The sequence below is a fragment of the Colius striatus genome, chromosome W (genome assembly GCF_028858725.1).
Source record: "Colius striatus isolate bColStr4 chromosome W, bColStr4.1.hap1, whole genome shotgun sequence".
NCBI lineage: Eukaryota > Metazoa > Chordata > Aves > Coliiformes > Coliidae > Colius > Colius striatus.
Window position 1 is genome coordinate 41,898,025 of NC_084789.1, and position 23,186 is coordinate 41,921,210.

General features: G+C 64.2%; 3 protein-coding genes across 3 annotated transcripts in view; 1 reads left to right on the forward strand and 2 right to left on the reverse strand.

Moving 5' to 3' along the window:
- LOC104556903 (gap junction gamma-1 protein) overlaps window positions 1-1,974 on the forward strand; it is a 33,652-nt gene extending 31,678 nt beyond the window's left edge. Inside the window, exon 4 of the transcript XR_009820727.1 lies at window positions 1,775-1,974. The gene's annotated coding sequence lies outside the window, so the exon portion shown is untranslated. The remainder of the gene's footprint in view (window positions 1-1,774) is intronic.
- On the reverse strand, window positions 1,560-10,581 carry LOC133628499 (disintegrin and metalloproteinase domain-containing protein 11-like). Its single transcript, XM_062016738.1, has 26 exons — window positions 10,507-10,581; window positions 9,309-9,496; window positions 8,159-8,235; window positions 7,747-7,816; window positions 7,253-7,338; window positions 7,098-7,164; window positions 6,929-6,977; window positions 6,759-6,826; window positions 6,532-6,606; window positions 6,377-6,448; window positions 5,604-5,770; window positions 5,429-5,513; window positions 5,253-5,343; window positions 5,107-5,158; window positions 4,917-5,016; window positions 4,550-4,621; window positions 4,354-4,446; window positions 4,183-4,263; window positions 4,050-4,100; window positions 3,504-3,567; window positions 3,326-3,425; window positions 3,140-3,259; window positions 2,858-3,026; window positions 2,652-2,766; window positions 2,313-2,403; window positions 1,560-1,986 (listed from the first exon to the last, which is right to left on the reverse strand). Exons 1-26 carry the CDS (start codon window positions 10,562-10,564, stop codon window positions 1,941-1,943), a joined length of 2,307 nt encoding a protein of 768 aa, XP_061872722.1. The 5' UTR covers window positions 10,565-10,581; the 3' UTR covers window positions 1,560-1,940.
- Window positions 10,582-12,302: 1,721 nt separating this feature from the next.
- On the reverse strand, window positions 12,303-23,110 carry LOC133628439 (uncharacterized). Its single transcript, XM_062016587.1, is given in 11 exon segments — window positions 12,303-13,659; window positions 14,159-14,268; window positions 14,943-15,069; window positions 15,261-15,377; window positions 16,187-16,229; window positions 18,395-18,431; window positions 18,987-19,057; window positions 19,871-19,940; window positions 20,576-20,626; window positions 21,572-21,763; window positions 23,003-23,110. Coding segments are annotated over 11 exon segments (2,283 nt in total).
- Between the last annotated feature and the right edge of the window lie 76 nt (window positions 23,111-23,186).

A 23,186-nucleotide genomic window follows, 5' to 3' on the forward strand; every position in this document is an offset into this window, starting at 1 on the left:
CTGCGCCGAGGGCTCCGGCCGGGCTGAGGCCGGTTGTGCCGAGCTCCGCCGGAGCAGCCCCAGCTGAGCACGCCTGCGACGTCCCATGGGAACGCGCTCCACCGCTGCGGGCGGCTCTGGGGCCTGAGGCTCCATCCCCAAGGCCCCGTGCGCCTGGGTTTGCTTCCCCCGGCTGCAGAGCGCGGCGAGCGTGTCCCTGGGAGGGGACGGGGACCTGCTCCCGTGTCCCAGAGATGTGCCGGGGGCCGGTGATGGGCACACGCGATGCGGTCTGAGCCGCGTCCCCCAGGCGCAGTCCTGGGACGGGGCAGAGACAAGAGGGCGTACGCTGGGACCCCGACTCGGGGGCCGGGCCGGGGCGGAACGCGGTGGAGCGGGCCGGAAGGGAGCAGGGCGGGCAGCGGCCGCGCCGCCGGGCACAACCAGAACCGGCCTCGTTTTCCAAACCTTTATTGTAATAAATTGTGCCACATTGCAGGAGGCGTCGCGGGGCCGGGCCCGGGCGGGAGCGCGGCGGCCCCGGCAGCGGCTCCCAGCGCGTGCAAAGCGGGGCGGGGGGCGCGGGGCGGCGGAGCCCCCCCAGCCCCGGGCCCATCGCGGCGGCGGGCGGCGGCGCGGAGCGAAGGCGGGGCGGGACCGGCGCGGGGCGGGCTGGGGGCTGCGGGCGGGCTGGTTTCCTCGCGTGGCTCTGGAAGCACCGGGTGCAGCCCCCGTCCCGTCCCGGCCGCTCGGCCTCGCGGCGTTAAACTCGTGAAGAAGCCCCCCCGTTGATCTCGTGTTTGTCCCGGTGCCGGGGTCCCCGGAGGCCGGGGCGGCGGCGGCTCGCTCGGGAGCACGAGCCCCGCCGTGTGCCGTGGGGACGGTGCGGTGACAGTGATGGTGCTGCAGACCTCCCCCCCCCCCGGTCCCGTGGCCCCCGGCCCAGCGCTGAGGAGCCGCCGCCCAGCTTGGGCCCTGCTGTCGTCCCCCCCCGGCCCCAGGGCCACCAGTTTGGGGTTCACCTGCCTGAGCTGGGGCACCGGGGCAGGAGGGGGAAAAGAGGGACGGCCTGGCACCGGGGGGTGCCAGTCCCCACCTGGGGACCTGGGGGTCCTGTGGCTGGGGGGATGCAGCCATACTGGAGGAGGGAAGGAGCTTGGGGAGATGCACCCCACATGGGGGCTGCTGAGTTGCCTGGGGGGGGCACATCTGGGAATGGAGACCTGGATCCCCCATGGAGCCCATCCCAGACCTGGCACCTGGCGGGAGGGGGGGCCATGATACCCAGGCCTTGCCCTGGGATGGGGGGCTGGCCCTGGACTGGGGTTACTGGCCTGGGACTGGAGTTACTGGCCCACCATTGGGGAGGCTCAGGCCCCAAGGCTGGAAGATGTCGATGGGGGTGGCAGGAGGTTGTCGGTGGGGCCGGGGGTCCCCGCTCACCCCCGCAGGTACATTCATCCCAGTGCCGGGGGGAGCTGCAGCCCCGGGGGGCTGGTACATTCGTGACGGTGCGGTGGGGGTCGGGGGGGGGGTCCCGGCTGCCCCCCCCCCCGCTCTCCTCCTCATCAGCGGCGCCCCTTTAATTGCTGTTAATGAGGCACTGGGGGGCGGGGGGAGCAGAGCAGCTCCTCTCAGGACCCCCCGGACCTGCAACACAGAAGTGGGGGGGTGTTTAGTGTGAGGCTGTGACACGGGGGGGACACACGGGGGGGACACGGAGCTGAAAAGAGCCAGCACCGGCGGGGGAGCTGCTGCCAGGCACCCCCCAGCCCCAACCACTGTCTCTTTTCAGCTGTGAGGGGGCACAGAGATGGAGACAGCACGGCCGGACACACAGCGACACGGACAGAGCGCCCGGCCGGGGCTCCCGCGCCGTCAGCAGCCGACGGGACGGTGACGGTGACAGTGACGTGAGGAGGAGACGATGGGGGGGCGGTTACAGTCCCTGATGGGGGCGGTTACACTCCCTGCTGCGCCGGGTCGTACCTTCCGCGGCGGATGTTCCTTGAGGGGCGGCGGGGGGAGAGGAGAGAAGCGTTAGTGCCAGCCCGTGTCCCCCACGCTGCTGGAGTGCGTGTCCCCGCCTGTCCCTGCTCCCACGGCCAGGAGCGCACACGCCTGGGGCCACCGCAACATCCCCCCCGGCCAGCACAGCAACAGGCTTGGGGACGGACACAGCCAGGGCTGGTCAGAGGGACAGGGACCCCCAGTGCCACATGCAGGGGTTGGGACAGGGGACTAGGAGCCGTTATCTCCCTTCCTGGGGTGCCCAGTGTGTGTGGGGGCTGTGGCAGAGGGCTGGGGGGGCGTGGCTCGCGGCGGCTGCTTACTTAAAGCCCCATCCTGTGCCCCCGAGGACGATGGCGGCCACCAGCACGGCCCCTGCGATGGAGCCGATAATGATGTTGGTGCCACTGGGACCTGTGACAGAGGGGACAGGGAGGAGGGGACAAGGACACAAGTCAGTGGGGGGAGGACAACATGGGGACGCAGCCCCAGTGCTGGGGGCTCCTGGGGAGAACAAAGCCCAGCTGTGCCCAGTGGAGCTGTGGCACCAGGGATGGGGGTGACCCTGAGCCCCCCCGGCTGGATGAGGTTTGTCCCCTGGGGACAGCAGGGACAAGGGGAGCCCATCCCGTGTCCCCACTCCCCCCACAGGGCACACAGACCCTTATATCGCTCCATCTCCCCCGTGGGCTTCGGCTCAGGGATGGGGTCGTAGACGCTGCAGTCCTTCCCCGTCCACTCTGCTCGGCAGATGCACTTGCCCTCGTTGCTGCAAACCTGAGGGGACAGTGTCACCCCCGGTGCCGTGACACCCCCCCCGCTGCTGTGACACCGCCATCCCCTTTGTCCCCTGCCCCGTGTCCCTCACCCCGTGGTCGAAGCAGATCTTCCCATCCCAGCTGCCGGGGCAGGAGCTGAAGTTAAAGGCCGTGGCTGGAAGGCATTTGCGGTCGAGACACAGCATGCCGGGCCCGCAGGGCGTCCCGTCCTCCACGTAGCTCAGGTCGGAGCCGTCCACCAGCTGCACGTGTCCCCCCCTGCGCAGGGAGGGCGAGAGCGGCTGCCACCGGGACCCCTGCTGCGAGCCGCCCCTGTCCCCATCCCATCCCCATCCCAGTGCCCGTCCCCGTCCCCGCGGCCGGGCACCCACCTGCAGTCCACGTAGCGGTTTTGGTGGAAGAAGGTGGTGGCTGCGATCTCGCCGCTGAGCTCCCCGAGCCGGGGAGCGCCCGAGATGTTGGCGCAGAGCAGGAACCCGCAGAGCACGTCCCTGGAAGGCACCGAGGGCGTCAGCGGGAGGCGAGGGGCGGCGGGGGGGGCCGTGGGGCTCACTCACTGCTTGTTGCACTGCAGCCAGCCCGCGCCCTCGCGCCCGCAGTTGCCCCTCTCCGTCCCCTCCACGTTCAGCTTCTCGTAGCAGAAGCGCTCGGCTGAGCCTGGGACAGAACAAGTGTCACCCACGTGCCCCTGCCCGTCCTCCCCCAGGCAAAGCCCCGCCCAGGGCCGGCACCTACCGTGGCCCCACAGCGTGTTGCACTGCCGGTCCCGGGTTTTGCAGCGCCCACCGTAGCACCGGCCCTGAGGAGAAGGAGAGGGGCACGGGGCTGGCGGGGGCACGAGGCTGGTGGGGGCTCGTGGCCAGGGAGGTGGGGCAAGGACAGAGTCCCCCCCGCACTGCTCTGCTCCAGGACTCCTGGCCCAGGGGGCTCTGATGGCACAGGGACTGGAGAGCCCTGGCTGTGTGCGGCCAGGGGCCAGTGGCATGAGGGAGGTTTGCACCCCGTGGGTTTGCACAGCCCACAGCTGCAAGAAACTGTGTGATCTGGGATCCATGGACAGAGGGAAAGTGTGTGGCACAGGGGGCACAGAGCTGCCACAGTGAGGGCTCAGGACCCTCTGGGACCCCGGCTGATGTGAGATCAGCTCCCCGCAGACCCCTCCCCAGCCTGTGGCTGTGGTTGCTGCACTGGGACGTTCTCCAGCCCCTGGGAACATGCCCCAGCTCCCAGGGATGTGCCCCAGCCCCACAGCCGTGTCCCGCCGTGCCGTGCCCGACTCACCTGCTCATTCTCACAGAAGTACCCATCCAGCTTGTGGAGGTTGGGGGGACACTGAGGGGGACAGGAGGAAGGGGGCGTGTGACGCCACGTGTCCCCACACTGTGTCCCCCCGTGTGCCCCCAGCTCCGCTCACCTGGCTGGAGTCCCCGGTGCAGCTCTCGGGGATGTCGCACTCGTTCACGGCCTCTCGACACGCCACGCCACGGGGCTCGTACTGCGCCGGGGAGAGGCCGCACGTCAGGAGCCCCCGGCACAGGACCCCCACAGCACAGGACCCGCTGGATCCGGCCCCAGCCCCGCTCACCTTACAGCCTTTGCAGCAGAGCCCGTCGCTGCACATGGCGTCGTGGGTCAGTGTGCACTTCTTGCAGCAGTTGCCCCCGCTCCTCGCGCACTCCTGCCAGGACAGCGGCCAGCCCGGCATGGCACAGCCCGGCACAGCCCGTCAGCCCCTGCAGTACCCTGGCCCCGCCGCGCTGCCAGCCCCGCGCCGTGCTCACCGCCAGCGAGCCGCAGTCACACTCCTCTCCCGCCTCCACGAAGCCGTTGCCGCACTCCGGAGGGTCCAGGAGCTGCCGGGACCGAGGAGGGGGGAGTGAGAGATGCTGAGGGGCCCAGAGCTGGGTGCTGCCGTGAACACCCCTAAAAGGGCACCTGGGGGACAGTGGGACCCCGGCGCCGCTCGCCGTCAGCACAAGGGACAAGGGTCGGGCTCTTTCCCCCATCAGGGACACATGGTTTGATGCAGGTACCGTCACCTTGGATGTGGCTGGGGCTGAGGGAGAGGCGAGTCCTGAGGGACCCTCGGAGCCAGCCCCAGGGCGCTGTTCCCCCTTCCCCGCCCGCGCAGCCGCCCCAGGCCGATACCTTCAGGGGCTTGTTGAAGAGGCAGCTGCCGCCGCCGTCCTGCAGGAACTGGTTGTACTCGTCGATGCTGCAGCGGGAGAACTTCCGCGGGAGGTAGTACCTGTGGGACGGGCACCGTCACCCCTGCACCGGGCACAGCCGCCCACCCCGAGCGAGCAGGACCCCCGGCGACGGCCCAGCGGGCACCCACCCTGTGTCCTCCATGATGCAGCCCAGCCACGAGTCCGGACAGCGGCAGTCCCCTGGAGCAGAGGGAAGGGGGAGATGGCTGTGGGTGGCACCGCGCCGTCCCGTCCGCGCCCCCAGCCCCCTCCCGGGGGGTGCCCTCCAGGGTACCTGCGGCCGTGCGGTGCTTGTTCCACATCATGCCCACGTTCTGCCCCAGCGTCTGCGCCAGCGTCACCGCCATGGCCGCCACGGTGCCGTACTGCGCGGGGACGGACGGGCGGGGGGTCACCGCAGCGACCTCCCGCCCCCACCTCGCTCCCAGGGCTGGGTCTCGCTGCACCCACCTCATTGACGCCACCGGCGCGGGCAGGAGAGCAGATCCCCCCCACGAAGGCCGTGCCGCTGCGGCTGCTCTGGAACGTCCGACCCCTGCGGGGACGGGGCCGGTGGGGACGGGGCAGGTGGGGCCGGGGCCGGCAGCTCCAGGCCCCGCGGAGGGGCTGCAGCCGTGGCACTCACGAGAAGAGGTGGACGGTGTCGCTGTGCTCCAACGGCCCCTCGCGACGGTACTTCACAAACTCATTCAGGGTCTCCAGGGAATCCTCCCCCACCCGGATCCGGTCCTCCAAGGCCCACGTCTCCATGGCCACCAGCACGATGCGAGTGTTGAGCTGCTCCTTGTAGATCTGTGGTGATGAGGAGGGGACGGTGCCAGGGATGAAACTCCTCGCCGGGACCTCCCCCCCTCCCAGGGACAAATCCGTTAGGTGCTGGAGATCAATCCTCTGAGGACAAACCCCAAGGGATCAGCCCCTCAGGTGCTGAGGATCAACTCCCTGAGGACAGAATCTCCCCCAGGACAAACCCAGCAGGTGCCAGGACCAAACTCCCTGGGGACAAACCCATCAGCTGCTGGAGACAGTCACCTCAAGGTCAAACTCCTGAAGGACAAACCTCCAGGGGTAAACTCCCCAGGTGCTGGGGACAACCTGCTCTGGGACAACCTCCCCAGGGACAAAACCCTGGGAACAACTCCCCCCCCCCCAACCCGAAAAATACCAGGGACAAAAGCTTGGGATCAAACCCACAAGGTGCCAGGGACCAACCTCCCTCCCTACAGGAGACAAACCCACCAGGCCCTGGGGACATCCCCACCCAGGAACAAGTGCAGTGGGGACAAATGCCCCTGGAAATGAACGCTTCCCCCCACCAAACAAACCCACCAGGTGTCAGGAACCAATCCCCTGCGGACAAACTTGGGACCACTCCCCTGGGGCCAAAAACCCTCTCACCATATCAGCCACGTTGACCACAGACTTGGCAAAGTTGCTGGTGAGAACCACAGACTTGCGGAGCTGCAGGAACTGGGGAGGACCAGGGGCCAGGTTAGGCTGGGAGGGGCCACTCCAACCCCCACCTCAGTGGCCCCGGGGCCCCTGGCACTTACCAGCTGGTGGTCGTTGACCACAGCCAGCTCGATGTACTTGGTCTCGCTGTGCACCGTGTGCTGAGCTCGGCGGACCTGCGGCAGCCCAGGGCTGAGCAGAAATCCACCAGCCCAGGCATCCCTGTCCCCAGCCCCACGTGTCCTGCCCGTGTGCCCTGTCCACTGCCCCGTGTCCCTGGCCATATGTGCCCTGTCCCCTGCCCCATGTTGCTGGTGTCCCTACTGACCTGCCGCCGCCGCCGCAGCTTTGGTAACCCACCCGCGACGCGCTGGTTCAGCGCAGGGAAGAGGCAGCCTGGAGGGAAGGGACAGAGCTGGCAGGGCACTGGGCACAGAGTCACTGGGACATCGGGGCCACCGTCACCATGCCCAGCGCCGGCTCCGTGCAAAGGCTCACCCGGTCGGGCGCAGCTGGGAATGCGCTGGACGATGTGTGGCCGAAGACCCTGTCACGGGGAGACGAGTGTCCCAGTGGGGGGCTGCCACATCCCCGTGTCCCCAGGACTGTCCCCAAGCCCCAGCCCGTGGAGCTGCAGTGGGGAAACTGGCTCCGCAGCGCCACTCACCTGCCCGTGCTCGGTGCCCACCTGGGGCTCGATCAGGTACGTTGCTCGGCCATCTGAGAAGACCCCGCTGCAAAGAGAGACGGGGGGAATGGGGTGCAGAGCAGGGCACCCCCCCAACCCCCGTTTTGGCCCATCCAAGGGCACAGGGTACTCACCGCAGGCCCTGGCAGCTGGAGAGAGCCACAAAGGAGCGCGGCTGCCCCCGGATCCAGCCCTGGTAGTAGCAGTGCTCACCTGCACCCTGCCAGAGTGGTGAGAGGCAGCTGAGCCGGGCCCGGGGTCCCATCCTGCCCGTGCCCTGACCCCGTGCTGCTGCTCTGGGGCTCGCTGTGTCATGCCTGGGGTGCATCTGGCACCCACAGCTCCCGGGTGGGCAACCACCACTGCCCCTGGCACAGCCAGTGGCCAACACACCCTGAGGTCACCCCGCACCCGGGTGAGACACATCACACCCTGGCACCCCCCATAGCAGCACCCACAGTCCAGCACGGGACACCCCAGCTGAGCTGACAGGGACAGTCCTGGGCTTCTGAGCCACAGCTGCGGGGCTGGGGCAGCACAGCAAGGTATGGCACAGCACGGCATGGCACAGTGTGGTAGAGCATGGCATGGCACGGCAGAGCTGAGCGTGGCACGGCTCGCAGCTTACCGTGCTGTGGCTGCCGTTGCTGCCCGCGCCACTGACGTGCCGCTCCACGTAGTGTGATGCCAGGAGGTGGCTGCCGGGAGCAGGCAGGGGGGTGAGAGGCCGCAGTGGTGAGGAGGATGAGGAACAAGAGAAGGAAGGCATCGGTGCCATGGGCCTGCCAGCAGCACCCTCATCATGCACCCACCCACAACCCATGCACATGGCATCACCCTGGCACAGGACTCCCCACTTTGGGAGGGTGCTGGCACCCCATGGGACCCTCTCCCCACCCCACAGCTGAGCCCCAGCTCCACACAACCTCCTCCTGGCCCCAGGGACCCCCAGCTTCATCTCCTCCCTCCTGCCAGGGGAGGGCGGCAGCCCTATGGCGAGTGTCCCCGGTCCCACAGTGGGTGCCCCTGGGGCCACTCACTGGTTCAGCTGGAGGTCGAGGGTGAAGGCAGAGCCGAAGGCGTGCACCACGAAGCTGACCCGCGCCAGATGCAGCCCCTGCAGAGCCGGAGGCGCCAGTGCCCGGCGCCGCCCCCCCCCCGGAAAGCAAAAGTTAATGACCCTGCCCCAGCCCGCGGCCGCTCGAGGGGCACTTCTGACCTCAAAAGAGCGACGTAAAGGGAAATGTCTTTGGGGGTTTGCTTTCTGCCCCAGAATCATCCCTGGCGTCGCCGGGAGGGTGCCCACGGCTGCCACCCGCCTCCTCGGGAGCCCTTTGGGAGCGTGGGGCCGCAGCCTCCGAGCAGCGGCCGCCGTCCCCCCGGCCCGGTGCCCGTCGCTCCTGACCCAGTTCCCGCGGCGGCGGGGGGGAGCTGCCCGAGACCCGACACGGGCCACGGGGGAGGCTCAGCACCGGCGGGGCCTCGGCAGCCGCGGCCGGGAAAGCCAAAGCGTTCCTGGGGTACCCCGGGCTCTGGCCGAGACCCGGGCACGGCTCAGGATGGCGACGGAGGGACGAGGGCGCGTTTGCCGCCGCGCAGCACCGCGCCGAGGGACGTCCCGGGGCTCTGCCGGCGCCGCCACCCAGCCTCAGAGCCCCCGGATCCGCCCCCCGCCGCGCTCGGGTCCCACAGCCCCTGAATTCCCGGCAGCGGCCCGGCCTCCCCCCGCAGCGTCTCCCGGCGGCCGCGGTTTCACTGGACGCCGGGTTTCCATCACCTTTGCGGCAGCTGCAGCTCCTCATTCCGCCCTCCGCCCGGGGCGGCTGCGGGGATCGATGCGCCCCGACCCCGGCGCCCGCCGAGTGTCCGCTCCCCGAGGCGCCGGGACCCCCGGCCCCGCCGCAGCCAGGGGCCCGTTTGCTCGGCGGGAGCCGTCCCGCTCCCCGCTCCCGGTTCCTCCCTCCCGGCGCCCGCTCGCAGCGCCGGTGCCGGGTTTAACGGCATCTCGCGGCACACGTGGGTGCCCCGCCGAGGGGGCGGCAGCCGTGCGGGCCCCAGGGCCACAAAGGGCCCGGTTCCCGCTGCCGGTGGCCACACGGGTGCTGGGGCACGGCCGCGCCGGCTGCCTGGAGACCCGCCACCCACCCGCGGGCCCCAGGAGAGGGCGGCCGGGCGCTGCGGTTCACTTACAGGGCCTTCGCCGCCTCCTCTTCCAGGCTCATTCCTGACCCTGGTGTCCAGCTGATGCCTCAGGACCTCTCCTCCTGAGCTGTGCCCCACCAGCCTGCTGGGGTGGGTGATCTGGGAGACCACCCGTCCGTCCTGCCATCCGGCCCGGGGCAGCCGCCGCTGCAGAGAGCCGGCCTGCGCAGCGGGACCTGCGGGCGGGGGAGCCGGCCGTGCCCGCTCAGGGAGGGCCGGGGGCGCGGGGCTGCCGGCGCGGGGGGCTGGGGCCGTGCTCAGGGGCTCAGCCAGGTGGGGCACTGCATCTCCAAAGGGAGACCCGCGTCCCGGAGGGGGTGTCCTGGGGACGTGTCCCGGGGGGGGGGGTGGCTGCGGGACACAGCGGGGACAGCCAGACTGGTGGAGTGCCCAGGAGGAAGCACGGGCTGTGTGCTCATGTGGGACACATCTGGGAGGGGGAGCTCGGGAGGCCTGAGGTACAGTGGCGGGTCCTGGGAGGGACACCCCTGGGACACGGGTGGCTGGAAGAGCGATGCATCCCCGAGGGGGCACACGGGGGCCGGGGGGGGGACTGACGGACGCCATTGCTCCCGGGGACGGGGGGTCTGGGACAGCAGCACACGTCCCCTGGGACGTCCAGGGGACAGGGACGGCTGAGATGGGGACAATCCCAGCGGAAGACCGAGGGCTGGCAGGGGGACAGCCCCCGAGGGGACATCCAGGGGACAGGGAGGGCTGACAGAGGTACAGCTCCCATGGGGAACGGGCGGCTGGAGTGGGGACATCGGAGGGTCGCTATGGGGACGCAGCCCAAGGGGACACTTAGGGTGCCGTGGGGACATCTCCTCGGGGAGAGCCAGGGACCCTCCAGAGGGGACACGAGGGGGCGGCGGTGGGGACCGCCATAGCGAACACGGAGCGCTGGGGGGGGGGGACGGGGGACCCTCCGCGAGGACAGCGGGCGGCCGGGAGTGCGGGGCCGGGGGCGGGAGGGCGGCGGGAGCGGGGCCGGTGGTGCGGGGTGGGGGGGGAACCGGCCCCTCCCGGGGCGCTGCGGGGCGGCGCTGCGGAAAAATGTGTCGATGCAGCGAAAAAGCCGCAGCGGCGGCGGCGGGGCCGGAGCGGGAGCGGGGCCGCGAGCGGGGACCCGGCAGCGGGGACGCGGGGAGGGGGCGAGCGGCAGCGGGGCCGGGGCCGGACCTACCTGCCCGCGCGGCGAGCGAGAGCAGCGCGGCCAGCAGCCACCCCCGCAGCGGCCTCATGGCTCCCGCATAATCCGAGCGCGGCCGCGCCGGGCCCGCGGAGCCGGGGACCGTCCTGCCCCTCGCCGCCCGTCCCCGCAGCCCCGGGCCGGGCCCGGAGCGCCGCCCCCGCCCCCTCCGCACGCGCGCGGCACCGGCACCGGCGCCGGCAGCGGCACCGGCAGCGCCCGCCCCGGGGCCGCCCCGCCCCGCCCCGGCCCCGCCGCCGCCCCCCGGCCCCGGCCCGGCCCGGCCCCCCCCCCCCGCCTCGCCCCGGCTGCCGCAGCGCCGCCAGCACCCCCGGCACTGCAGCACCGGCGGCCCCGGCATCGCCCCCCGGCCCCGGCATCGCCCCCCGGCCCGGGCCGCCCACCCCCACGGCCCCTGCCGGGGTTGCAAAGGACCAGCCAGGACCAGCCCCTCTTCAGTACAGCAGCACCAGTACTGACCCCCTCAGTCACTCTGCACCCCCCCGAGGACAGGACCCCCACACACCAGTGCCAAGCCACCACACACCAGCACTGTCCTTCCCCACCAGCACTGAGCCCTTCGATGGGACTGGAGCCCCCCAGGCAGGTGCCAGACACCAGTTTCTGCCCCCAGCCGGTACAGGACACCCCAGGGAGACCACAGCAGTACCACCCTCCTGCCCCAGCACAGGGGTCTGACCGTCCCAGCCCGTACTGAGCCCTTCTCCCTGCTGGGACCAAGTCTCTCCCTGGCCCTAGCTCGTGCCAAGCCCCTGGCCAGCACCAAAACCCACCTGACCAGTACCAGAGCTTCCAACTGGTACCGAGGCCACAGCCCGTACCAGGACCCCCAGCCATCAGAAGAGACCCCAGCCGGGACTGAAGCCCCCTCCCCAGTCCCCACCAGTGCTGGCTCTGGGGGGGGGCTGCTCAGCCCCTGTCTGGGGGGTGCTGTCACCCTGAGGTGTGTGGGGCGGGTCTCCACCTGCAGCTGGGCAGCACCCCTGTGAAGCACCACAAACAGGGCTGCCCCAGGGGCTTCCCCATTTCAGGGGATGCTGTGAAGCCACATTCACCCCTGGGGATACTGGGGGAGCTGGGAGGAGAAAAGCCCCAGTAAAGCCCAGTTGATGGCAGCTGTGGGAGGGAGGGGGGTAGAGCAGAGTAGGGAATTCAGACCCTTGCCCAGGGGACAGAGGCTCACTCTGCCTCAGACACCTTTAAACCTTTTTGACCCATTTTCTGTCCCTGCTCCAGCCTCTCTCTCCTCTGCTGCCCTGTGCCAGCAAGGTTCCATCCCTGCAGCCCCCGAGGGACATGCCAGGAGATGGGGAGTGGTCTCGAGACCCCCCTTTACCCTCCATACAGCAGAACCAGATCTCACCTTCTGTTTTATTTAAAAGTTTAAGAGTCTGCTAAAACCTTGGTCCCAGCTTGTGCACACATCTAAATACAAAATCGGCCGTAAATGCCCCAAGGCCCCCAGCCAGCACAAGGCAGGTGAGGAACACAGCTCTGCACCTCCAGGCCTGGGGCAGAGTGTGACCCAGCTCAGCAGCAGCCCTGGAAGGAGGCAGAACAGCACCAGGGGAGGGAAGATGCCAAGCCCAGGGTGGGCAGGAGGAGCAGAGCAGCACAGGGGTCGCTCCCTGGGGTTGCTGCAGCTGCCCCACTCTGCCAGCCCTGGGCTGCACGTCCCCCTCCAGCCAGGGAGGGAGGTGGTGAAGCCCCTTCCAGCCCCTTCCCAGCTGCTGCTGAGGGCCCGGAGAGCAGCCAGGAGGTGGCTTTAGCTAGTCCAGCTGCCAAAAAAAGGCCTCAAACACAGGGAAGGAGGCTGCAGCTGCATCCGTGCAGCAGCCCCGGCAGGTCCTGTCCTCCCTGCCCACCCAGGGCAGCTCGGGCTGCTGTGCCAGGGCTGAGCAGAGCTGGGACTCGTACCCACTGTCCCTCACCTTGGTGTGTGTCCTCTGCAGCAGGTCCCTGTCCCCAGCCCTGCTGTCCTGGGGGCCCGTGGCTGCAGGGAGCAGCTGCACACTCCGGCCTGACTCGGCAGAGCTTGTGCTGTGGGTGTGAGGGGGCTGAGGGTGAGGGAGCAGAGGCAGGGGCTGCCCAGGGCCCTGCACCCACTCGGGCCCCTCAGGGGCTTTGGGGGCTGATTTCTCTGCTGCTCTGACACAGAGCGAGCGGCAACATCTGTCTCCAGCCCCAGGCAGGGCAGGAGGGTGCACCCAGCCAGCAGCACAGCTGCTCACACTCCCTGTGCTCTCCACATCACCACTATTCTCATTTCTGGGTGCGTTCCTACTCTCCCTTCCAAGATGCTTCCTCTGGGCACCAGGGCTCACTCTGCCCTGGCCACACTCGTGGGCTGCAGCAGGCTCTGCAGGACCAACAGCCCCAGACACGGCCTGAAGGGAACCTGGCCCTGACACAGGGTGCCCAGGTCTCCCACACGGGTACCAGCCCGAGCCAAGGCAGCCGTGAGGTGTGTTAGAGAGCTGTGTGCTCGAGGGCACGTTGCCTGCCCCCAGCACCCTGGGACAGCCTGGCTCAGGCATCTGTCCTGCCCCCCAGCCCCCCAGCTCCCCCTCCACCACAGTCCTCTGCCCACATGCAGAGAAGCCACCCCCAGCCAGCTCCAGCCGGGGCCTCTTCCCCGGGGTGCCACGTCTGGAGGAGAGCCGGCGTTTCCTGGAGGTGGGCAGTGCTGGTGGGAGATGGCAGATAGCCCCAGGCACTTGCTGTCTGAGAGGTTCAGATGAAGCAGCAGTTGCCTCTGGTCTGTGAGCAGTGGCTCTGTGAGTCCCCCAGCCCAGGCCAGGGGCTGAGCTCCCATCCAGCCCCCCAGGGGCAGATCCCTCTGGAGGGTCACGGGCAGCACAGGCCCCTCCAGCGGGCAGCCCCCCTGAGCAGTCCTTGGACACCCCCCCTCCTCCTCTGGGGTTACTGACCCTGTCCCTGGGCAGGCAAGGGGAACAGCTCTCAGTCTTCAGGCCACGATGGTGCTCCGTGGCAGTTCCCAGCTCCACAGCCCCCGGCTCAGGCTGCTCCCTGTCCCATCTCAGCTGTGCTGTCAGCATCTGGGTTCCGCCAGCGACGGGCGTGTGAGGCGCCGCGCGTTCGGCCGTCAGGCAGGACCCAGGCACCCTGAGAAGAGCCATCAGTTAACGCTCGCTGCTCTCCAGCCCTTAGCAACACCCTCCCACCAGAGAGATGAGGCTTGCCTGCAGTGCAGGTGTCTGAAGCCCTTGCTCAGGAGGTGGTTGGACATTTTGAGGCGTGAGGCTCAGCAGTCAGTGACGGTGCTGCTGGCAGGGGAGATGGGCAGCACGAGGCACCTCTGCCCCCGGGCCTAGGCACAGGAGCACGCCAGAGCAGCGGGGTTCGTGCCACACACAGTGACAGGAGATGGGCTCAGCTGCCCTTTCTAGGGTAAGAGGTGCTGGAAGCCCAGGGGCAATTCCCTGAAGCAGAGAAGCCACCGAAAGGCTCACGTAAGCTGTGCCTGGCAGGTGCCCAGTCAGTCCTGCAGCCGTCACCCGCTGCTCTCGCAGAGCAATTCCCTGGCACCGGGCGGGAGCTGCAGGCCAGGCCCAGGGCAGCCCAGCCCACGTGGGGCACAAGGCTGCTCTCAGCCCCAGGAGGCAGCAGCTGGGCAGGGACTCACCTGGGCAGGAGCTGGGCGATGAGGCGGTCCAGGGCCGCGTAGTGCGAGGCGTCCCGCGCGAAGCGCTCGTGGCCGGGGCTCCGCAGGTGCTGTGGGTGCCACAGGCTCTGTTAGTGACGCTCACAGGAGGCAAACGTGCAGCCACAGCCGCTCCCCACAGCCTGACCGAGACTAACAGCCTTCTCACCAGGTAAAGCTGCGGTTTGGAAGCAGGTTTGGGAACGTGGGCAACGCTGTGCCCCGGCTGCTTCCAGCTCGTGCTGTGTTCCCATAGACACCTGCTCTGAGGAGGCTGGGGCTGGCTAACAGCAGCCCACGGCCTTCCCCAGCAGCTAGCAGGAACAGCCTCCCAATACCTCCTGTCTCTCACCAAAGCCTGGCCTCTGAGAGCCACGTTGGTTGGCATCTTCCAGGAGATGACAAAACCTCCCTCCCTGCGCCCTGTGAATCAGCCTGTGCCCTCCCCAGCTGCTGGGGAACAGGCTCCCACCTTCCAGGCCAGGCTCTGCCAGCCCTGGGGATGAGCATGTCACGCTCCAGCCTTCAAATCTGTTGCTTGCCCAGAGCAGGGGGTCAGAGAACAGAGATGCTCTGGCTCTCGTCTGTGAGGCTGATGCCACCAGGTCCCGTGAGGGCTGTACAGAGCAATCTGCCTGCCTCCCACAACAATTCACGCTGCTGACAGGGAGGACATGATTAATGAAGCCACTGAGTGGCCCTCGGAGCTTTTTCAAGGAACCAGGTCCCAGGGGAACACATTTACCTTCTGTAGCTCCTCGAAGGTCTCCTGGCAGCACTCACAGAACCCCCTTCTTCTCCTCGGCACAGTGACTGGTGTGGAGCGGGGGCTCTTCTCCCCTGCACTGCGCCCTGGAGAGCCCTCCACTCCCCTGCAAGGGAAGGGCAAAGATCTTCCCTGCCCTCAGCACCAGCAGGCACCCAGCAGCCTGGTGAGGGCTGGGGGCTGTGCTGCCCTCGGGCTACAGCTCTTTAGCCCAGGACAGGGCAAGTGGCTCTCCAGGCCCCAAGAACCAGCAAGGCAGCTGTTGGGAGAGTTGGGTTAAAGACTTTCACAACCTACCTGGCTCTGCAGGAGTTGGAGAAGCTTTTCAGAGGCTCAAATGGGCTGGAGCTTTTGGGTGCCAGAAAGTTGATGTTGGGAAAGCTTTTGAACTGGTGATGGAAGGGTCTGAACTGCCTGAAAGAAGCAGATGAGGACATGAGGCCTGTGGCAGGGTCAGCATAGGTGGAGTTGTTCCTCCCTCAGAGGAGGTGCTGCGTCATTTAGGATGAGACATCACCTACCCCTTCCCTTCCATCTGCCTCTTCCAGAGATTTCCCACTTCTCCCTGGAAGCACCAAACCCAATTCCCAATAGTGGCACTGGTGGGGAGTACATTTTGACCAGGAGGCACGCTCACTGCTCAGCCAAACACTCCCCTCTGCCCCCAAGGCACACCAGCAGTAGCCAGCACAACATCTGCAGCTACACAGCAGCACAGGAAGGTTTTGGTTCCCAGACACCTCTCCTCACACTTCACTGCATGCAGCAGGTACAACCCAAACACTCGGCTCTGCAGCTGCCCGAAGCATCGCCCTCGGAACAATGAGCTGGTGCTGGGACACCGTTAGGGTTACAGAGCTGTCAAACACCACAGGGATCAGATCCCCCCGTGCTGGACGCTGTAATCAAGTTACAGGCCCTGACCTGGCGTGTTCCAATCTCCTTCCTCATTTCAGAGGGCTGAAGCAGATTAAGTGACTCGCTGAGGATCACACACAGAATCTGAGCAAAGAAGTAAACTGTTGCCAAGTCTCGTTTGACACGTCCCTTCCTCCCTGACATATGAGCCTCCCAGATTGTTTCTCTGCATTTGCCTCCCTCGAGGAGAGGCTCAGCTTCCCTGTGCATCACGGGTCTTCAAAGGAGCCACACTGCCTTGCAGACAGAATACTCAATGCAAACCCCAGGTTTCAAGGGGTGACGTTCAGAAAGATCTCACTTACCTGCTCTGGTCTTCAACCTTCAGGAAAGGGGGCTTCAATTTTCCTGCTAGAAAGCAAACTGGTCAGAAGCTGTCCTGGCCAAATTCCCTCCTTATTCATTCATTCCTCAACAGAATTGAGCTACAGAGCCAAGCCCATCAGTGCTTCTGACACCCCCGAATGCCAAGTGACATCAGCGCAGCCAAAACAGCTCTTTGGGTAATCTACAACAACTCCCTGTCCCCAGAGCACTCAGGAGGGCCACAAGAAGAGTGTGGGCAGCAGGGCAAGGGAGGTTCTGCTCCCCCTCTGCTCTGCCATATCTGCTGAGGCCTCATCTGGAGTCCTGTGTCCAGTTGTGGGCTGCCCAGCTGCAGAGGGACAGGGAAGTGCTGGAGAGAGGCCAGTACAGAGCCACCAAGATGCTCAGGGCACTGGAGCATGTTCCTGCTGAGGAAAGGCTGTGGGCCCTGGGGCTGGTCAGCCTGGAGAAGGCTGAGGGGGTCCTCACCAGTACTTACAAGCACCAAGTATCCATTGTAAGAATCAAGCTGCAGCAGCAGTTGCACAAGCTCAGAGCTCTGCACCAACCCTTCCAGCACCTTTCCTGCCATTTACACAATGTCCTGGAGTTGGGAATGGCTCGGGGTGGTTGGGATAAAGCAGCAGGAGCTGCTGAAGACAACCCAGCATGTGGTACAGCCAAGCCTGGCATGAGGACACCACTGAAGGGCAATAGCTGGCCTTGGCTGGGCCTGGGCCGGCAGTGATGCTCCTGTTTAATAATACATGTCAGGGGAGCAGGAGAAAGCCTCAGCAGTGCACTCAGGGAAAAGGCTGTCAGAGCCAGTCTGGCAGAAGGGGCTGCCAGGTCCCTCCTGCCTGGCAGGAACGTTCAGCTCACAAGTGATAACGTTACACTCAGCCTGGAAATCTGAGTGCAGATCTGGTTAAAAAAGAAACGAGCCCCAAGGTGTTCTCACAGGCATCTGCCTGACCCTGAAACCAACCTCTCCTGCCTCCTTCATTGCCTCTGAAGGGCAAGGGGGCTCATTTCTTGTGATCACGGAATCATTTCAGTTGGAAAAGCCCTTGAAGCTGCTGCAGTACCAGCCCTGCCCTCACCCTGCCCAGCCCAGCACTACCCCCTGGCCCTCAGCACCACAGCTTCCCTCCAGGGCTGGGCACTCCCCCACCTCCCTGGGCAGCCTGGGACACTGCCCAACAACCCTCTCTGTGAAGAAGCACTCAATGCCATTTCCTCCAAAGGAATGTCAGCCTCCCTCTGCAGAAAGGCCAAGTCCACGTGTCCTCACCAGTGAGTTCCTCGAGCCTCATCCTGAGCTTTCAAACGCCCTCTTACATCACTAAAGCAGCTATTTAAGTGCAGGATCGATTTTTCCACCTAGATGCTGCCAAATGCTCAGCACTTCTAAAGCCAGGCTGTTCTGGGGGCCCTAGATAAAGCCCAGGCTGGTGCACGTCCTGAGCTCGCAGGGCAGAGTGCTGAGCAGCGACACAGTTCAAAGTGTGCCGCAATGAAGAGCTCTGAGCTTGTGGCCAACCATCTGCCTTATCAGACAGCTTCTCCAGCCTTTTTTACCACTTTCCCTCCTTAAAACTGGAAAATCATCTTCCCAGTGTCACACACAGAAGCCAGGTTGGAGCCTGCTCTGAGGCATCACTGAATGTTCGCTCTGACAAGCGAAGTCAAACGAGTCACAAATCGACTGACGTCACTGGTGCCAATCTCAGCCCCACAATTGGCTCTTGTCTCATTGCAGATGAGAACCTGGTTCCCCCCTCCCTCCTCCTTTGGAAGCCTTATCCCTAGACTGGTGTCTCAGCAGTACATTTCAGCCTCACAGCAGTGAGTGGGCTGTGAGGAACACGCTCTGCTCCGTAGGATGCATTATTCTCCAGCAGCCTTGGTTTGAGGCTGTGGATGGGAGGCTCGGTGCCAGCAGCACCTTCCCAGGTGCCTCAGGATCCAGGAGCTGCACTGCAACGGCTCCAGGGGATTTTCAAAAACACTGCCTGAAATACAAGGCTTAGGAGGCTGCATCAACACTCAAACAAGGAGTTACAAAGCCCATTCCAGAGAAACTGCCTTAACAGTTGGTCTCTTTTGGACTGCTCAAGTTTCTGATGGATTTTCAGATTCTAAATGAGGCTTCTTCAAGCAGCTCTGCACCCGAGCCCAGAGAGGAGCACAACTTCCAGGCCTACCTTTGTGAGTCTTCGATCTGGAGGCAGGGCACTTCACCTAAAGGGAAAAGGGACACGTTTAGTGGGAGAGTCGGGACAGGCAGAGCAGTAACTACTGATCCCAGAGGGCCAAAGCGAGATTCCAGCAGCCTCCCCCACTGCTCCAGGGCTCCTGCAATCACCTGCCCTTGATAATGTGTCTCCCAAGGTATCTGGAGTTGGTTTCAAATATGACATACAGGCTGCCACTCCCTGATCTCATGCCCTCCCTTCTCCCTGACCTCTCCAACATGTTGGAAATACTGCAGACAGTTCACTCCCCACCCACCACCTTATTCATCCTCAGACCCCCAGTGAGGACCAGCACTAGCTGTGCTGCAGATGATGCTGGTAACTAAAGCCTGCCTCATTCTCCTCTGCTTTTACTCCCACTTTATAAAAGGAACAATGGTTTGCATTTTGTCATCTCCAGCAATAAGCAGCAGCAGCAGCAGATTGCCCAGTGCTGGATGAAAACCTCCCTCACCCCACCGGCAGGAGAGGAGCTGGGGGGGTTGCTCAGAGGCCCCGAAGGGTGCTGGGCACCTCGGGCTGGCCGGCCTGAGGCTGTTACCTCAGACTCCTGGCTCCGCTTGCTCCCGGCCGGGACGGCGTGCAGCAGCTGCTGGGTGTACGACAGCATTTCTGGGCAGGTGGGATGTCAAAGAGCCACAGCTCAGCAGGGAAAGGTGAGCAGTTCCCCTCCACGGGCTGCAGCACGAGCCTAACTCCCCATCCCCAGCGGGGAAAAGCGCAGCCCCTGAGCCTCAGCAGCCAAGGAGGAGTGCTCTGAGGGACAGCACCCCAACAGGCTCCACAGCGGAGCTGGGGTTGGCTCTGAGTCTCTGCAGAAACAAGCCACTGTCAGGAACTGTGCAGCAGGCAGACAGCCCCTGGCAGTGGAAAGCCCTGGCAGGCTGTGCAGCAGCAGCACCCCAGCCGGGCCCAGCCGCGCCGTGTGTCACTGTCAGCAGCCGCTCAGGAACCTGTTACTCCAGGACTATGATTAGAAGCAGTTTCATCATCCGTCCTTCCCGTCACCCCCTCCCCATCCATCACTGCCGTGGGAAGCACCTTCCAGCACACAGCCTCCAACACCAGCCCTGCCTAATTAAAAATGACCAAACCCTGCCATTAGCATGGTCTGTACCCACAGGTCAATTAGGACAAATGGTCTTTTTGGAACAAATTAATGAACTGACCAAGCTATTAACACTTGCTAACGTTACAGCTTCAGCACATTACACATACCCAGTGTTTGCTCTTGCAAACGTGGCAGCAGCATGTGCTGATGTGGCTTGTGAGGGGCAGACCCAGTTAGCCACGGCAGGAGGGCAGCAGCCATGTATCAGGTACTGCTTGCAATTTATTCCTACGCTCACCACATCACTTCTGCTGCACCTGGCTCACAAATCCCTGATTCCCAGCAGCTACACTCCATCCTGCAGAGAAGGATACCATCCACGTGCAAGATCTGGACTCCCCACAGGCGAGCGTTGGCCAGGATGCTGCTGCCACTGCAGGTGTCCTGTACAAACAGAGAGGTCTGGCAAGGCCCAGCTCTGAGCAGGCACGGCTGTGTGAGCATGTGCAGCTTTAAAGCCAGTATAGAGAGATCTCCCTGTTGCCTAATCGACAGACCTTTGCTGTTATTAAAATCAGGGCACAGCAGAACAGGTTCAAACTCACACTTTATCTGCCCAAAATTAACAGTAGCATCTAGGTCAAATTGTTAATCCCTGCTGTAGCATGAGCTTCTAGGGTAGACACTGAGACTCTCTTGGGTGCTTGTGATATGAGGGGAAGGACTCCAGGGTAGTCTGTTACACCAGCTATGTGGCTTGAGTCCTTTCTAGGCTGAAAATCCATCTAATGATGGGTCCTGTGTTCATAATTCTATTGTGCTGGGCACCCAGATCACTGGGACAGGCCTCGGAAGTACTCAAATGGACAGATGGCACAGCTCTGTGAAGAACAGTGCCCAGGAGCACTGCATAATACTTTGCAGAGCCACAAGCAACTGCTTCATACCCTTCCCAGCCCCAGAATCTGCTCCCTTCAGCAGGCAGGGGCTCTGGAGCAGTGTCTGGCACTGGTTCTACACTGCTCAGCAGTCCTTTGAATATCCCTGGCTACAGAAAAGCCCATCCAGACGCTGCTCACCTGATTCTTCATGGCCTTCTGCAGCAGCTCCTTTCCCCTGCTGATCAGCACCTGCAGAGAAAGCGGCCGAGTGCTACGATAAAGCAAAGAGGCAGCAGCAAGCTGAGGGCAGCATGGCTGTCCAGCAGGAACGACTTCTAGTGATACCTGCTCGCTGCTAGGGAAGGGAGTCTGGCCAAGACTTCATCTCAGACAGCAGGACTGGGCATTGCCAGGGAATGCAAACCACAGAGGCACCCATTAGGTGTGTGCTGAGCAGCTGCTCAGCCAAGGCTCGGGGTTTATCCAGCAGCAACAAATGCTCCAGAGTGAGCCAAGAGGAAGCAGCACCTCAGCTCAGAAAGCCTGCCTGCTGCACTCCAGGCTGGCAGGGGTCAGGAACAGCCTCATCTGCAAGCCAATGACTTCAGCAGATAGCTTAAGCTCTTTGTAAGACAGATGGCTAGTGCTGTGAAGTGCCAGTGCTGTGAGCACTCAGTGAAAACCCGCGCTGCTTCCCACCTGCAGGCGGCCTAGATCCACTGGCAGAGGTGCCCTGGCCCAGGCTAGGGCAGGAGGCTCTCCTCAAGCACCACTTACCAGATATCTCAGCCCTGGCAGGGTGAATGGGACCTGGAGAAGCCCATTCATGCAGGCTACCCTTGCAGATCTTCAGGCTACAACAGTCTTGCCCTGCCTGTGAGCAGTGGTTTTATCTTGTCTACTCTGGTTCTTCCAGACACACCTCTGCATCAGAACAACTGCTTGTCCTGTTGGGAAGCACCCAAGCCCTCTGTCTCCTTTGCCCTGGGAGCAGATATCCCTGTTCACCAGCTCGGAGCTTGAGAAACACACATTTGAGCAGACAATGATGTGCAGAAACTACGAACATGGTTATGAACATGAACAGCCAGGCCAGGGCAAAAACACACAACACCTTCCAACACTGCTCCCAGGTTCACTCCACAGATCCCTTGGGACAACCTTTGAGGTGGCTTAAACCTCTACAGGTCTTACAGCGTCTGGTGGCTTCTGGTGAGGTCTGGTCTGGGTCCCTTTGGAGGCAGAAGGCACTGGGCCTGTGGCTTTGGCATCTTTGGCACTTGTGCTGCTCCGCCTCTCAGCCCAAGCTCTGCCTTTGCCTCCTTTGGCTTCTCTGTTGCTGGATACCACGTAGGTGACTTCTTTGCTTAGGAAGTTTTCAGTCACCTGCAACAAGAGACACAACAGAGCAGCTGTGAAACTGCCCAACTCTGGGCTGAGAGACAGTTCTGCCTCAGCTCCAATCTCAGCCTCCCCTGGGCCAACTTGGGCCCGTTTCCTTCTTGTAGTCAAGGGTCCAAAACCCAACACTCAAGGTGCAGCTACACAGAGAAACAACTGACCCCTGGCAGCAAGGGGTTGTCGGGCTGGAGGATGCACAGGCAAATGAGAGGTGCTATGGGGAGAGCATCCTGACTGTTGATGGCACATCTTGGGGGGACAAAGAAATCAGCAAGTTCAGAATGATGAAGTGATTAAAGAAAGGCAAAGAGGTGGAAGTCAGCCATCCCACATGTGTCTGCAGCCACCACATGACCCTGGCAGCAGAGACCCAGCAGCAACATGAGCCAAAGGAAGGCCTGTAGCCCTGTGTGTAGCACTGAAGGACTTAAAGAAGTTTAGGGGTGCACATGAGATGATCTCTCTCAAACAGAGAGATTAAATTCTCTGTACACAAATCATATCAGCATTTAGGACTGAACTGTGCTTGAGAATCATAAGGAAACTGAAAGATGTAACAGAAGGAGCAGCTGCTGGGCATGGCCCTTGTCCTCAGTTCCAGCCTGAGTGACTGAGGTGACACCAGTTTTTGGAGGGTCTTGGGAGAAGATTTAAGGGATTAGTGACCAATACCAGCACCAAGGACACGGAAGAGGCCAGGCAGAACGCCACCTGCATCCACACAAACAACAGCTTCAGGGGAAGGGTCCCGATGGCTTTTCTAGGAAAGCCATAAGAAAAAGTACACAGCTGCACAACAAAAAGAGACTCGTGTGATGGTACCCTGCCCTGAATTCCAGGAAACACTTGGAAAATCCACAACTTCCCTAAAAAGTCAAGGTGCCGCAGGGAGGGGGAACAAAATAACCAGTTACCACCGAGCAGAAGGTGCTCCCTGTGACCAGAGGTGTTCCCATCCCAGCACAACCAGTTAACGCCCCATTGGAAAGCGCTGTCACAGCCAGGCAACTAGCTGCTGCCATCTGGAAGGTGCTGGCGTGGCCGTGCCGCCGCACGGATGCTGCCAGGACAAGGCAACGAGTTGCCACGACCCGGAATGCAGCACCAGGCAGCTTGTGAGGCAGGGGCCAAAGGCCCAGCGAGGGGCCGGCCCTGCCCCGAGAGACCCCCCGGGACGCAACCGAGGAACTGAGGGAGCCACCGGGAGCCGCCGCGGCCGCTCACCCCGCCCAGGCGGCCGATGACCGCCGCCAGCTGCCGGGCGCTCGGGCCGCTCGGCACGTCGAGGTAGAAGGACTTGCCGCGGAGGGGCCGGGCGGCGGGACCCGCCATGGCACCGAGCGGGACCGAGCCCGGGACCCGGCCCGGCGCCGCCGCCGTTTAAACGCCCGCCCCGCCCCGTCCCTAC

Bases quoted from the DNA above. Each gene is read 5' to 3' on its own strand.
- LOC133628499 (XM_062016738.1), bottom strand. From the start codon at position 10,564: ATGAGGCCGCTGCGGGGGTGGCTGCTGGCCGCGCTGCTCTCGCTCGCC. The intron at 5,771-6,376 runs GTGAGAGGGTTT...TCATCACCACAG, and splicing joins TGGTCAACGTGGCTGATATG to ATCTACAAGGAGCAGCTCAA. The intron at 3,426-3,503 runs GTAGGTGCCGGC...GTTCTGTCCCAG, and splicing joins CAACACGCTGTGGGGCCACG to GCTCAGCCGAGCGCTTCTGC.